We start from the raw sequence: 16781 nt of genomic DNA on the forward strand, positions 1-16781 counted from the left end.
TTATTTAGTCACAATGACATGCAAATTATTTTAAATGAAAGAAAAACTCAAAAAGTTTTTTTTGCATACATACGTGTTATGTTCCACGTCAAAAGTGCTCAATATGAGTGCCTTTTGTAATGCGGCACACATCAAGCCGATAGTCAAATTCTTGCCACACACTTCCCAACATCTCAGAGTCAATGGACGCAACTGCTTCTTGGATGCGTACTCGAAGTTCAGGTAAGTTGTTAGGTAGGGGAGGCTCATACACTTGGTTTTTAACATAACCCCACAAAAAAGTCACACGGGGTGATATCTGGCGAACGGGGGTGCCAAGGAAGCAGAACCTGATCCTTACGACTAGCTCGTCCTATCCATTGATTTCGTAACCTTTTGTTGAGTTCCCTCCTGACATCCTGATGTCACACTGTTGTCTGCTTCAAGTTCAATTCTCTGCTTGCACGAACCGTTGATTTGTTGGGTCTTCTGACGAAAGTCGCACGCACCCGATCAACTGTTTCATCACTAACTCCTGCCCAGCCTGTTGATTTCCTCGTGCAGATACACCCACTTTCTTTAAATTGTCTATACCACTTCTGAATTGAGTGACCGCTTGGTGGATCTAACCCGAAATTCGTCCTAAAACTTCATTGGACACAAATAACTGACTGTTGTACATGAAATTTCAGGACACAAAAAGCTCTCCTGTCTTCGTTTCCAGCCATCTTGATTTACTGTCGCCCGAGCGGCAGAATGCGTAACTAAACATCAGCTTTGCCAGACACTAAAACTTTTTGAGTTTTTCTTTCATTTCAAATAATTTGCATGTCATTGTGACTAAATAAACGTGATATATTAAACTTTGAAATCGGGAAGATCATTTAGAATAGCTCTGTATAATGCATGCGTAAATATAGTGTTACTGTCATTCTCTTTACTTTTCCATTGTGTATTTCCTAGTGAAGTAATTGCAGTTTTGCTGGAGCAGACATTTTGACTTTCCTTCATTTCTCAATCTTCACATTGCAAAACATAATAGCAAATCAGCATGGTGATTGACAATTTGCCTATTATTACAATTGCTGCTGACTGCACAAATAAACAGCAGTAAGTTATGTGCAGAAAGGAGTGATAGGTTTTATTTGAATTGTGTAAATTATGTAAGGACACAGTAATTTGTGTAAGTACAAACTGATAGTCTATTTATTACAATACTTGATGAGACTTTTAGAAGACCTTATCGTTACATGCATAGCAATGTGACAAACATACAATTGTTCAGCATTTTTTCTTAACTTTCTGATCTAGTCAACTCCCACATAGCCTAATGGTTGGAACTCTTCCTTTGGTGTGAATGACCCTGGGTTTGTTTCCCTGGTGGGATTCAAAATGTCTGCTGATCCAGCATCATGAGGACAATTGGGGAGCTACTTGAAGGCAACAGTAGCGGACTCCAGTCTCGTAAGCTGGAAAACGGAGGTGATGGGAATCGATGCACTGACCATGTGCCACCAAATGAAATGCTGTGTGGAAAGCCTTGGCTCTCAAAGAGCCCGTTATGCCACAGAGTTTAGTTGAGGTTTTTTATTATTATTATTATTTAGACAGATGTACTGTATGCATTTCCAACTAGAGAAGAGGAAAAAGCATTGTTTTGTAATAAATGTTAAAATATGATATGCTTATTCAATGTTACAAATACAATGATATTAGATAAGATCAATAAATAGGAAGAGCTGACTGCCACATGGGAGACCCAGGTTCGATTCCCAGGGTGTGTGATCTAAGGTCAGATTTTCTCCAGCCTTGTCCCTGCATAAAGTGGCTCTGGGGCTCATCCTCAAATCAATGTCTACCTGGCAGCAACCCTGGGGGTTAAAGGTGGCCGGAGCATGGTGTTGATCACATCATCTCCAAAATGGCCCGAGATTGAGAATGTGTGGGGCCCTACTAACCCCACTTGCCCTAAGTATGCCTTCATGACATGGTGCTATATGCACGAGGAACTTTTACCTTACCTATTAATAAATAAGGCTAGTACGTGCCATCACACGCTTCCACTATGATCCCACAATCGAATCTGAAATATAAATGTGGTGGTGACCAAGACTCATGGGCATAACTTGGGGCCTAACTTTGAAGGGGCAAAATCGAACTTTGGGCCTGGGCGGTTCAAACTTAGGACTTAATTTTTGGGGTGGCAGAATCAAATTTGGCAGTTAACTTTAGGGGGCAGAATCAAACTTTGGACTTAACTTTCGGAGGCAGAATCAAACTTTGGACTTAACTTTCGGAGGCAGAATCAAACTTGAGACTTTCACTTTTGGGAGCAGAATCAAACTTGAGACAACTTTCTCTTTCAGGGGCAGATTCAAACTTGGGACTTAACTTTCGGAGGCAGAATCAAACTTGAGACTCACTTTTGGGAGCAGAATCAAACTTAACTTTCTCTTTCGGGGGCAGAATCAAACTTGCGACTTAACTTTCATGGGCAGAATCAAACTTAGGACTTAACTTTCTCTTTCACGGGCAGAATCAAACTTGGGACTTTGGAAACCAAAATCGACAAGTTTTCCATCCCGTAAAAAGTCCAGAACTATTTTGCTAAATTATCTTACATATGCGCAATCATGAAATATACTCTTCAATGCTTTGTTACTCAGGTTCCAGGAGGTTAAGAAAAGAATCCCTAATTTTTTAATTTAGTAAACTGAAAACACGATGCTAACAGAGTGCCTCCGTACAACACTGACAAAGATTCATAAGGTCTAGCAAACTTTATTTTTGAGGAACGTTTTGCTCGTTAAAACTTTCCTTCGATGCTATGAGCCCTTGAAAAATGGTATTTTCTATCCTGTGGGTATGCAATTATGAGTCATGGTTGCCACTGACATTTATTTATTCTGATAAGGTACTGAAAGCAATAGTATACTATGGAAGCAAGAGAAACTATCAACAGACTCCATCATGGTAAAGTCACTGGGCTTAACCTTTCCCCTCAAGCTATGTATTTATAACCAGACTTGAATATGTACATCTACACCATAACCTCACCTGGTCTTCCATTACACAGAAAACTTGAAGATGCACTGAATTTAAAAAATTAAAATTTTCTTCGAAACAAAAATTATTGCAGATTAATGTACTGATAGCTGTACAAATTACATTTTATACTATTTTTTTTGTAAAGTAAGCAAGTATCATAGCATTTTTTTATATATGCTATTATTGTTAGTGTACATAGACAAAAAATAAAATAAATTCTCTAATATTTTGAAGAACTTTATTTAAATAATTTAACATAGAATCCAAAACACAGAATAATTTTTACTTTTGAATTATCCCATACCTGTTTGAACGTGTTGATTTCACAAGGGAAATTCAGGTTGAATGGTTTGTGGCTGTGGGTAGTTTTCTTTTAAATGTCTATTCAATTATATTCTTTCCAAAACCATGGTGGGATACGCTACATGAGCAGCAAAAACTATATGCAGTACTTTTCATTGTTAGAAAAATTAACAACATACAGCTTATTTACAAACAAACTGGTTCAGACAACATAACAATGATGAATTACATAAAATGTACTGGAACCGATTCTTTATCAAGAATGAAATGAAATGCTAGAAATTCAATCAATCCATTAGGTGTATTGATTGTCGATATCTGTTGAGCATTTTGGGTGATGATGTGTTCCCGTATGTTTGATAAACTCTGATCACAAACACAAGACTTTTATGTAGCACATATCTCGTTACCTTTACTCATATTGCAAGGCTAAATTGATTCTGAAAGCCCCGAGGCAGAAAAGCAGTCACTTCTAAGTTTCAAGGTACTTAGAAGTACCATACTTAACCTTTTCCATTTCACAAATTCGACTAGATTTTTTTTTTTAAAGGAAACCACGCATAAGAAAAAAAAACAGCAGTTCCATTCTGCACAAGGACCCATGTAGTGAGAAAATTGTCTGAAAAGCGCATTTAGCTTGAGGTATGCTGATGCTAATCACACTTGCATGGCCATAACAGTCTCACATAAAAATAATCATTTGTTTGTTCATCGAAATATCGCATCGAGTGTCAGAGTCCTACCTCCTTTGGTTTGTCAAGTTTTAATTAAAGTCGAAGTTGAGGCCGGAAGTAGAAATTCCTGGCTTGTTTAGTTACTTGGCATCAAAGCAATCTTAGAATGTGGTGTACAATTCTTCTTGGACGCTCGTGGATCGTGCCAGTCCCAAGCCGAAAGCACTGACGAGTGTATCGGACTTCGTCGCCTCCTGACTTCGCTCTGAATGATACTGTTCGCTGAAGTCCTGAAACAGATAGTAAATTCTGTAGAGATAATGTTTATGTCACAGTGCACAGATAATGGTTGCTAAATTGCTGTTTACATTACGTTTATTCAATATTTAGCACAATGGCTGGTTCTATAATTGAAACAAGAAATAGTGAATGAAGAAGAGGACATCGTCTGTAACAGCATATGTACCAATATATTCCTTAAAAATTCAAAATCTGGAAAAGAAAAATTAACAAAGTAAAATACAACTTTCCTTAACACTGTTCCCTTAAATGAAAGGGTTCATGTTCTTATCCTTGCTGGAGACACTGCACAGTGGTTGAAATGCTACTTTATAAACTGTAGGTCCAGTCCTGAGTAGCCTATCAGCACATAAAGCAGTCTTAAAACGTTGATAATTTTCCTACAATTGTCTTTGCATTTGGCTTTACATATTTGCGTATATGCGAGGCCTGACTGACAGAGAGAGGTTGAGGGGTCCATTGTTAATTTACAACTTTTGTAATTTCTCAACACACACACTAAAAATTCAATCTGAATTTCATGGAAACATCTCCCTCTGGATAATATTGAATTAAACATGTACTATCCGAACAGGAGCTTAACAACTCATTTATATAGTACAGGCAACCAGTACAGTTCATTTGGCAATGATTTTCAAACCTTTTTCAATATTGCTGCACTGTACTGAATACTGTCATTAATATATTTTCAACATATATATATATCTGTGTGTGTGTGTGTGTGTGTGTATATATATATATATATATAACAGTTGGGCTGAAAAGTTCGTAGGCTAACATAGTAAAAAATATTTTTTTGACAAAATTCGATTTTATTATTCAATATAGTTGCCTTTGAGGGCGATACAACGATTACAACGATTATAGCGGTCATACAATTTTTCGATGCCATTTTTATAGTACGATTTCTCTTTAGACTCAAAATAGGCCTGTTTCGGCGATTACCTCCTCATCAGTGCTAAATTTCTTTCCAGCGAGCATTCTTTTAAGGTCTGCAAACAGGAAAAAGTCACTGGGGGCCAGATCTGGAGAATATGGTGGATGGGGAAGCAATTTTATTACGGTTGAATATCGCTAAACATTGCTCCGAATCATCAAAACGTTGTTGCTTTTGGTCGATTGTGAGCACGCACTGCACCCATTTTGCACACAGCTTTCGCATGTTCAAATATTCATGCACAATATGTGCAACACGTTCCTTTGATATTTTTAAAGTCTCAGCTATCTCGATCAACTTCACTTTACGATCATTTAAAATTATTTTGTGGACTTTTTTGATGTTTTCGTCGGTAACAGCCTCTTTGGGGCGTCCACTGCGTGCATCATCTTCGATGCTCATTTCGCCTCATTTAAATTTTGCTAACCACTTCTCAACGGTTGATTTTCCTGGTGCAGAGTCCGAATAATGTTTATCAAGCCAAGCCTTGGCTTCAACAGTATTTTTTTTCACCAAAAAGCAATGCTTTATTAACACACGAAATTCTTTTTTATCCATTTTTTCACAATAACAAAAGCTGCTTCACTCACAATGCTATATCTCACGAACTAATTATCCGGCAGCTGTGAAATTTATACACGTATCTTTTGAAGGTTAGTACTAAGTAAAAATCACATGGATTTAATTCTAGTAACGCCATCTATGAGTCAGCCTACGAACTTTTCAGCCCAACTGTTTTATATGTGTGTGTGTGTGTGTATGTATGTATGTATGTATGTATAGGAATAGGATCAGAAAAGGTGCCAGAAAAGCGGATAAATACAAATGATGAAGGAGACAGTAAACACTTACCACACAAAGAGAAATAATTCTATATTTCGCGATCTGAGTCGCATTTTGAAGGTAGAAGAAAGAAAGATCGGCATCACATGGAGTAGAGGCACAGGATACTGACCGTAGCATCTCTACGATCAGTGTTGCCAGAAACAGTTGATAGATAACGAAAAGTACTTTAACCAGTGTTTACTGTAAGGTCGGTGGGTAGTTTCGGGGAGGAGAGGAAAGGGTTACTGGTTGGCTAGGTTGAGTCCGGGGGGTATAGTGGCGTGCATGCCTGCTATATAGGCCCTTTCCCATCGTCTGCGGAAAGATGTGTCAGAGCGGTGGGGTAAAAGATGGATGATGGCAACACGGAAGCAGTCATTGAAGGTGGTGTTATGGCTGTTGGTGTGGATGGCAACAGTGAAATCGGAGTTTTGGGTGGAGGAACGGTGATGTTTGATCCTTAGGTTCAAGGGGGTGGAGGTTTTGCCTAAGTAGAAGTTGCCGCACATTTGGCAGATGAGGGTGTAAATTAGGTTGGATGAGTGGCAGATACCCTTAGGATGAAGGGTGAACTCACCTGCCGCTGTGAGGATCAGGAGGGTGGGGGAGGTGATAAGTGTGGGGCAGGTCTTGCATCTGAGTTTGTTGCACCTGTGAGCTGGGGGGAGTGGTGTGGAAGGGGTGGGAGTGTTTCGGACCAAGATGTTTTGGAGGTTGGGGGGCGACGGAAGACGACCCTTGGTTTATCCCGAAAGATGTCCCTGGTGTCAGGATCACTGTGCAGGATGGGGAGGAGGGAGTGGAGGGTGTGTCTGATTTTCGTAATGTGGGGGTGGTATTGGGTGATCATAGTTGGAGGATAGGTTTTGGGTTGTTTGGTGCGGTTGTGGGAGGTGGCTCTAGTGATTTGTTTGTTGATGAGGGTGGAGGGGTAGTCACGGTTGGTTAGGGCTTGGTGCAGGCGTAGGTTCTAGTTTTGGCAGGATGAGGGGGATGAGTTGAGGCGCTGGCCTCTGAGGCAAGAGGCTGATATGCCTATATTGGCCAATACCGATAGAGTACCAATTAATCAGTCCCATCCCTAATACATAATAATGTGTACAATGTTATATCTTGTTGAATTCCTTGCATATGGTATCAAATATTAATTATAGCAATGAAAAAATATTTTTGTGAATTTCTAAACTTTATTAAAATTAGTTTTATACATACTATTTTTTTAGCGTATGCCAAAATTAAAGCAAATAACTTTTGTTTACACGGGATACCACCTTAGTAGACCATTTACAGGCATTAAAGTATACGAGGATGAGAGCCTAGTGGCTGTGAGCAAAATGTTCCAGGGGATGAAGGCGAGGACGACAAAGTAGATATACCATTTTTGCTGTAACAACCTGGCTGTAATACTACTTTGAATTTATGCTAATGCTTGAACACTGTAACAAAAGTTGATCAGGGTATTGATTAATATAAAATATATAATCACATCAGTTTACCAGAGTTGTCTTAAAATATTGTAAACTCATTAGGATTTTAAAATGGATTTTATTTAATCACAAATTTTTGCACGTAGTACTGGTACAAATGAAAATTTCAAATTTTGCATAATTTCTAGGATAATCACAACCTGCAAGAAATGTTGTCCCAGCATTTTTGCAATCCCCATGAGATAAGCAGACTTGGAAAATATGTGAAAATAATATTACTCGTATCTAAGGTTGAGGAGAAAAATCTCACCTTCAGTCTGTTTCCAAGGAACACAGCCCGGTCACGTTTCTTGATCATTGATTCTGTGGGCAGGAGCCAACGGTGCTCGTGGCATTCCTCCGCTGTTGGCCTTTTCCTGTCAGGGTATAACAATTAAGAGAATTACAGACTTAGTGATTGTTACTTTTCACGTGCAATCACTCCAAGTAGTATGGAAATATTACATTTCCAATAAAACAATTACTGGTAACTGACAGAGCACTGACACAATATACCTAGGTAAAATTTTCAGCATGTATTTCAGAACCTGGTTGATATGTTCACAATCTTGACGAATTTTACCTCAGAAAATGCAAGTACATATTTAGATATACATTTAGTAAACAGTGTACATAAAAGGGACATTTAGGAAGTAAGTTCCAGTATTTTGTTAAAAAAAAAGGACACACATTTGTCACTAATTTATTTTCATCAAAAGCCTTACTATACTCAATATAATCTCCACCATTGTTAAGACATTTGACATATTAGAATGCAGGCTTTCATAGCCTGTATCCTGTTGTGTGCAAGAGTTGCATTTTTTCTGGCAATGAAAAATGAAGAGGCTCTGGTGAGCTCTGAGGAATATGTATTTCAAGCTTTTGAGAGTTGATGTAGTTATGAGGAACAGAGAATAAAATAGTTGCTTTCTACATGGATTTATGCAAAAATTAATGAATTATGGTGACTTTTTTCTTCAGGAAAGCCCATTCTTTTAAAGCATATTTTTAAAAAAAACATAAATGCATAATTTAATTTTTAAGATTGAAACCAGGGAAAATATAGCAAATAATTTTGTCCATTTTATTGAGTAATCATATTCGTCACAAAAGACATGTCATATGATTGGGAACACCCAGGAGATGTACATAGAAATTTCCAAGAAAAATCACGATTCAAACCCAGGTCTTTGGCATGTCATGTAATTTTCCTACCATCTTGCTCTCGTTTCTATGCAGTACATCTTCTGTATATGGCAAATCCTTAATGGAGCTACCCATGCTGGGAGTATGAGGTAGCACTGACAGACAATTCAATGCAGGTAATACAGCTGCAGTGAGAAATCAGACGAAAGCAGGGTTGGTTCATTGTTTCAGTTGATAAGGCAATTGCAGAAACTGAGGTTTGAATCTTTGTCAAGCATGCATTTTTCACTGAAATTTCAAAATAGACTGTTTGAATGCCAGGAATACTCTTCAGCACAGTTTCTAGTTGATAGGGTGTATACAGTTTTTTTTTAACACTATTAGTGATTTTATGTAAAAAGATAAATTAATACAAAACGATATACAAAAAGAAAGGGCCAATTAAAAAGTGACTGGCAACAGTGATCGAATTGTGCCTGGTAGGTAATCTGTGTATGCAAATTGATAATTTTCATTTGAGGAAGTTCAGTGAACTTGAACATGACAATTGTTCTGAGAAATAAAATTACTTGTAAGTACAAATTATTGCATTATTTTGTAATACTTTGAAGAAAAGACATGGATGTACTTACGCTGGAGACCGCTTGAAGACAAGCATCAGAAACCTTGTGGCTTCTTGGGTGAGTTCCTTGTATAAGTGCTCGAATCTGTACCTCACGAATGTAACGTTTTGCCTAGTTTCCTCAGGGGTTGAACCTTTGTATGGGGAGACTCCTGAGAGCAAGACGTACGCGAGGACTCCAACACTCCATATGTCACTCTGTGGATATGCTGGCTCATCATTTAAAACTTCTGGTGCTGTTTAAAAAAAAAATGAGAGGTAAGTTTTGCACACACACACACACACACTCATTTAGTGAAATTTACTTTAACTTTGCTGAATATATTATCATGAACACAGTGACAATACAGTGTATCCAGATATTATTCACCCCATAAATGTTGTCCATAAAAAAACTTTCCATGCAAGTGGAGTGGAGGTCGTTAGTATTAACATGATGATCATCTCAAAAAAATTTCTTCCATGAACTTGACAACACTTGGAACTGTCATGCATTGCGGCAAAACAGTAAAACAGTGAAAATGGCGACTGTGCAGGAAAAGGCAGTGTACCTGTTCGGTGTCGTTATAGGGAAGAATACATGAAGGATCAACCTACGAAACAATCACTGGGAGGTTGGTTAAAACAATTCCAGGAAACTGGTAGCTTGTTACACCAAAAGGGGGCCAAGTTTTTCAGATGTACCTGTTGAAACGATACAAGAATCATTTTCACGTTCCCTGGACCTGATGCCCCTTGATTTATTTATGAAGACATGAAGGACATCGTCTACAGCAAGAAAGTTACGGGCTTGGTGGAATTGAAGTCCAGGATCGAAGATGCTGTGGCATCAATCACCGTGGGATATGATCCATAACACGTGGAGTGAATTCATCAATCGACTTGATATTGTGAAAGCCACTCAGGGTGCCCATATAGAGGTTTATTAATAATGAGAACTATCTTCAATAAAAATTCTTTGATTCAATGTCTGATCTTTCCTAGAAACATTTTACAGTAAAGATATTTTGATCTGTTATGGGGTGAATAATTTAATAATAGACAATAATGACAATGGAATGATCAACCTTCAAGGCAGGTAAATTCTAGGAATATAACAGTATATAATTTACACATACGCCAATAGAATAACCGTATTCTTTGCAGACACTAATAAAAATGCCTTTTTTAAATGAAATACCTTTAAAACATTATCTCTCTAATCAACATGACCACATGAATCATAAGGGAAAACAGAATTTAGAAATTCAATTAAAAATTTGCATATTTAATTATACGTATATACAATGCTATTTATTTCATAATTGGGAAAAGAGAGATGCGGTAGTATATAAATACGGAGAAACTAGTACTCACTTTATCCGCGAAACTGTTTTCTTCTTCGTTCTATAATTTCAGTGGCCGCTGCCACCATCCTCGTTGGAACTTGCTGTACTGTTGCTTGGTGTGCATCTTTTTGTTTGTAGTTCTCCGGCTGGGGCTAGGTGTGCTCGTGTTAACTGTGCATCTGGGTCCGTGTCGTCTGCTATTTCCGGGCAATAACTGTTGTAGTAGGGGAATCCAAGTGTGGCGCGCTTGTCTGCTATCGATGTTTAGCTCGTGCGGGATACTAGTTTCTCCGTATTTATAATGCTATTTACATGAAAATCAAGCTGGTAATTATGAACATTTTATACCATGTACCAAATGGTGAGTGATATTACTTACCAGAATATTCAACAGACCCAACTTTCTTGACCACTGAGCCAAGTTTGCTCACTGTTTGGGCAGAGCCAAAATCTACAAGCTTAATTTGTATGCTGCGGACGGAACACATCACCACGTTGTCTGGCTGGATGTCCAGGTGGCAGAGCCCTCGCCAGTGGAGGTACTGAAGACCATCGAGGATCTGGAAACACAGAACAGAGTGTTGTCTACGTTCTCTTCATTCTTTTCTTCTACCAGAGCTAATCCTCAATCGGTTTCAAGCAGGGCAGAGCATATAGCCATAATGATGCTCTCACGGTTTCCCACCAATGGTTGAAAATTGTAAGAATTAAAGATTGTTTAAAATATTGATTAATATTAGTGTCTGTATTCCACTCCAATTATGTGCATTAATAAAACAAGAGTTTTGCAATAAAATATTCAAGAATTGTACCAGTGCAAAAAGGGGAAACTTCGAATTTGGCATAATTTACGGGATAATTAGACAAAATGTTGAGTTGCATTTTTGTGGAGCTCGTGAAAGACGAAAACGCCAGAAAAGTATTGACTGTTATTGGTAAATTGCAACTAATATTTTCCAATACTGATAATCCATATTGGCTCATTACTAGTTTCAAGTAGTCAGAAAGTTCATTTTGTGATTTTTCATTTCAAAATACCCAACAAAGGTAAAGTGCTCCCCAGTGCTTTGCACCATGCCATGAAGGCATATAGGGGGTGCGGAGTTAGGGTCCCACACTTTCTTGACCAGGGCAGAAGGTGAGGGTGATGTGATCAGCACCATGCCCCTGGCTGCCTTTACCCCCCAGAGTTTCCTCCAGGGACCCACTTTATATGATGCTGGGTGGGCACCGGACCCCCTTGAACAGGTGGAAAAAATCCTGGTTCTCCCCCACCGGGGATCATGAACCCAGGTCTCTCGCATGGTAGTCAGATGCCGTAACGACTGAGCTACCATGACATCCATAATACCCAACATTATCTATAAAACTGCATCAAACAACGCAATGAATAAGCTCCAGAAAAATTTCAGAACATATATTTCATGTAAAGGGTTTTCCAATAAGAATGATATGATTGTGAAATGAACTGGCAACTATGCTTCAAATGTTATAACTGTCACTAGTTGTCAATTGTGTTTAGTATACTGTGACAATTCATCATGGCTAAATACACGCTTCAAGAACGTTTGGTTCTTGGGCTTTAGAACAACTTGAAACGGATCATAAATTTGGGCAAAAAATTATCTTCACAGATGAAGCTCATTTCTGGTTAAGTAGATATGTTAACAAAGAAAACTGTCGTTTTTGGTGTGAAAACAATCCACAAGAGATTCACGAGAAGCCCTTGCATCTGCAAAAGGTCACTGTATCGTGTGGTTTATGGCATGGTGGCATCATTGGACCATTTTTTTTTCTTTCCAAAACGAGGTAGGAGATACAGTTACAGTGACTAGAGATTTTTTTGTGGCTAAATTTAGATTAAATTGATTTGGAGGACATGTGGTTCCAACAAGATGGTGCCACATGTCACACTGCTAATGCCACTATTGACGTATTGTTGGTGAAAGGATAATTTCAAGAAATGCAACTGTTCGTTGGCCTCCTAGAAGTTGTGATTTAACTCCTTTAGATTGCTTTTTCTGGGGTTATTTGAAATCTATAGTCTATGCAAACAGACCACGAACCCTTGATGAATTAAGATTGAACATTGAACGCTGCATTCATGACATTAGGCCAGAGTTATTGCACAAAGTCATCGAAAATTGGGTTCATCGAATTTTCTCGTGTGCTCAAAGCCATGGTGGACACTTAAATGATGTGTTATTCAAAACATAATGTAATAAACTATGCTTCAAAATAATATAAAAAGTTTGGTTGTATCTGAAATAGTTTTTATTTTATTTCATTGTAAAATCATATTGTTCTTATTGGAAAACCCTATATATACCTGTTTTTTCTGGCAGTATCTAATTGATGTATTTCTTTTCCACCTTCTGATGATTGTACAGAGTGATTTTGAAAATATTTCAAGGAATTAATTGAAATTCACATCGTGGAGTTTTTCTAGAACTTGTTTATACAAATATACCTTAGATGTGTAAATTTATTTAAGGCCTCAACTTAGAATGATGTAAAAAACCATCAAAAATTTACATTTGCATTATTGATTATGAAAACCACAGTTAATGGCATCACACACAGAGAAAATAACTTTTTATTATTTTAAAGTAATCCAGAAAAAATATTAAAAAAGTGTCAATATGAATACAACTAAAGTTACTATAAGACATCTAACCTGTGTAACAACTGTTGCTACCATATGTTCTGTGTACTCATGTCTACTTGAAAGATACGTGAGGATATCTGCTCCTTGAAGCTTGTCTTGTACTAAGCACGCCAGAGTTCCAGCCTTAAATGCAGCCGTCAGTGCAGCAATCCTTTCGTGCCTGAGAGAGCGCCAGGACTCAAATTCCTGTTGAACAGCAGCCTCAGTATCTGGTTTCCATTCTAATATTTTAGCTACCACCACTTTGTCTGTTGCCTTTTCAATTCCTTTGAAAACAACAGAAAATCTTCCTCTGAAAGAACAAAAAGTGTAAATTTCATCATTTTCTACACAAAAAAGTGCAAAGAACATGAAATCAATCAAGAAAAATGTGAAACATTCCAAAAGTAAGTTTCAATCATCCTGTATTCACATAACGTTTTGTTCAGGAACTTGCGTATATTGTTACTAGAAAGAGACATACTTCTACTTTTCTACCTAGTTTCTGTTATCACTGAGACACTTATCATATCACTAGAGGCATACATATTTCGTTTTTCACGAAAATGTGAAATAATACATTGTAACATCAATTTTTCATGTTTCTGAAAGGTGCGAGGTGCATTTTCTTACCATGTTTTGTCATTAAATGATGCAAAATGAACTGCAAAATCCAAAATAGACTCTTAATGTTTATTTACTGACATGACACTTTCTGAAGTTTGAATTATCTGCGAGTTATGCAACTCACGGAAAATTGAATAATTCTGCTATTAATATTTGAGAAGCAAAAATGGACCGCTTTATACAGGAATAAACTTAATACTCTGGTAACTATATAAATGTGCTATTGGAAGGGATAAGTTTATTTTGTGTAATAAGTGCGGTTTTCAAATCAAATTTAGGATTATATTCACAATTTTATCCGATTTCATCCGATTTTTCACCGCTATAACACTGAAATGTTACTTTATTTCCAGCTTTCAAACCCAAAATTGACTCAGTTTTTGTACCAAAATTTTGCTTTATTTACCAAAAATATGTGCCTCTACATATCATTTCACTAGGTCCGAAAAGCCACTTGAATAAACCTGCCCTGTTCACAGACAGAGGTGCAAATGGATGTACCATGTCATTGTCATTGTTGCTGGTGCAACAGTGTCTAAACAGCTACTACTTCAAAAGCTGGGAAGAAGTGGAAGTTGTTGGTTGTATGATCAGGACTGTAGGAGGGTGGTCCAAGCTTTTCCAATGGAATCTCTCCAGAAGAGCTGCAGTTGTCACTGCTGTATGGGGTCCCGTAGAGCACTGGATCTGGTCCCTTTTGTCGAACAGTGGCTTCCAATCTTACCTCCTGTAACCTCTTTTCGTCCATGTCTGTAACACATGTCTGTTCGTCATTGTGACTCAAGCACTAAGGCACGGCATATTGTATGTGGACACGTCTCCCTTTTGCCTACTCCTGTACATGAACGACATGGAGACCACATGACACTCCAGCAACACAAATGACTGTCCCATAACTGCAGATAGCACAATATCTATGCAAAACTTATGTTTGGAATCACTCTTGTATATAAGTGTAAAAGGGTATTGTATACCAGCCTGCTTGCCATCCAGCCATACCCATAGAGTAAAATCAAGAGAAGGATTGTGAATGCATTCACTAATGTAGTGGCGGTCCAGGTAAAGGGTTAATGGGGTTAGAACCCCCTCCCTTCATTTTGGATCATTCTTTTTTTAAAGAAACCCTGATACATACAAAATATATCTTAATAAATTAAGCCATAATCCTCTTTACAGGTATATCTCCCTCTTATTCAATTTCTGAGCATGCCACTGAATTGGTGAGAGTATTCCTCATTGCTCTTGAAGTTTCATTTTAATTACCGACAGGCCAATTGGGACTGGACTGGACAGTCTAAAGTGTGGTGCGAACCACTATGTGCCTACACTGGGTCCTGCTAATCATGTGTGCCAGAAAAGGTGCATGGGAAAGGGAGGATAGGGTCCCACGTATCTATGAACATGGAGATGATGTGGTCAGCAACATGCTCCAGCTGCCTTTTACCCCTTCCCCCAGGTACCCATTTATTAGAGGTTGGGTGGAACCAAGAGTCACTTTATAATTTACACAATTCACATGGATCCAACCAGGTCAGAATGGAACATATCAAAAACAGGGTGTCTGCCAACCTGGAAAACTCAGGGAATTTACTTTTTCTGGAAATGGAAATATCAGGGAAATTTACTGTGTTTCTGGAAAAAATCAACGTTTTCTGTTGTAATGCATTAAAAGCAGGATTTTGGACAGAGAGAAACAAGAAACAAGAAATTTTAAATGGGTTTTGGACAAACTATACTTCAGTATTATATACTGAGTATTACTGGTAGTTACAGTAGAAATTGTAGGTTAAATACTCTAGGCAATGGGGTCATGCTTTGAACTATTTTCATGTAGAAATCTGTTACAGTAAGTGACTAGGATTTTACCACGTTCTTTGTGGGGTGTGTTTGGTAGGTATTAGGTGTAATGCTTATGTTACTAAATTTTACTAATGTTTTTATTATTTGTGCTTTAATTGCTATGTTTTTTATTTAAAGAAAAAATCAAACCATTAGTCGATATGTAAAAAGCTCACCCATGATGCAGTCAGTTTCTGTTCAGTTTCCCTTCCCATTATTACCTTTAACCATTGGCAGCAATTAGGAGAGGCAAGGGGGCAGTTATCCCCTACGTTTTGCCACTTTTGCTCCCACACTATGCTAAACCTTATCTACCAAGGGAAAGTAAACTGTCTTGCCCCCCCCCCCACCCCCCTCAGTTTTGGAACCCAATTGCTGCCTCACATATGAAGTGAATATTATAAAAAACTTGGTTAAGTGAGATTCTAAGTCTGGTGTTTGGTTGAAATATAGTGACTTTCTTACACACATGTTTATATGACTTGTACACTCACGGACACTCCTGGGTTGTAGCAGCCCCATATGCTTCCTTTGGGATTGCTACAACCCAGAAGTGTCCATGACTGTGCTACTGATTTGCTCTGGAAAAGTCAGAGAATTTTGGGTTTATTAAAATGCAGACACCCTGAGAAACCTTGGTCTCATGTATATTTGTACTCTGCTAGATCTAACATGAACTAGAATGCATCGGTACGTAGTTTGCATTTGCACAGCTAAGAGTATTAAATTATAAAGGATTCAAGAAACCAACCTACCTGGACATTTCTGATATGAAATTATATTTCTCTGTTGGAGAATTATCTGACCACGTCACGGGACTCTTTTCGGCTGAGTAATCCAATTTTGGTTTCTCCTCATCCACAACAATTTCTTGACCAGACTCTGTGATCTGCTGAAGGTGCTTCATCGCTCGTGTTACTTGGATCTTGGTTGCACCTAGAAAATGAATTTTTGAAAACTTAACACCACATATTTGATTAGTAAACCTAATAGACAAAATTGCTTTGTGCTTATCTTAAACAGCAACTTTAAAAATTCAG

General features: G+C 38.0%; 2 protein-coding genes across 6 annotated transcripts in view; one reads left to right on the forward strand and one right to left on the reverse strand.

The window, feature by feature from the left end:
• Nucleotides 1-16781, forward strand: part of LOC146001727 (NEDD8-conjugating enzyme UBE2F-like) — a 63014-nt gene that overhangs the window by 43129 nt on the left and 3104 nt on the right. The gene's annotated exons all lie outside the window — the stretch shown is intronic.
• Nucleotides 3444-16781, reverse strand: part of Obsc (Obscurin) — a 493648-nt gene continuing 480310 nt past the window's right edge. For all 5 annotated transcript variants that reach the window (XM_083139413.1, XM_083139410.1, XM_083139409.1 and 2 more), the window contains 6 exons: nucleotides 16497-16677; nucleotides 13306-13588; nucleotides 11008-11188; nucleotides 9311-9536; nucleotides 7804-7909; nucleotides 3444-4294 (listed from right to left, as the gene is read on the reverse strand). In XM_083139413.1, coding sequence (XP_082995539.1) covers nucleotides 4166-4294; nucleotides 7804-7909; nucleotides 9311-9536; nucleotides 11008-11188; nucleotides 13306-13588; nucleotides 16497-16677 — 1106 coding nt within the window. In that variant the 3' untranslated portion in view covers nucleotides 3444-4165. The remainder of the gene's footprint in view (nucleotides 4295-7803; nucleotides 7910-9310; nucleotides 9537-11007; nucleotides 11189-13305; nucleotides 13589-16496; nucleotides 16678-16781) is intronic.

The sequence above is a fragment of the Lepisma saccharinum genome, chromosome 17, assembly GCF_977018435.1.
Source record: "Lepisma saccharinum chromosome 17, izLepSacc3.1, whole genome shotgun sequence".
NCBI lineage: Eukaryota > Metazoa > Arthropoda > Insecta > Zygentoma > Lepismatidae > Lepisma > Lepisma saccharinum.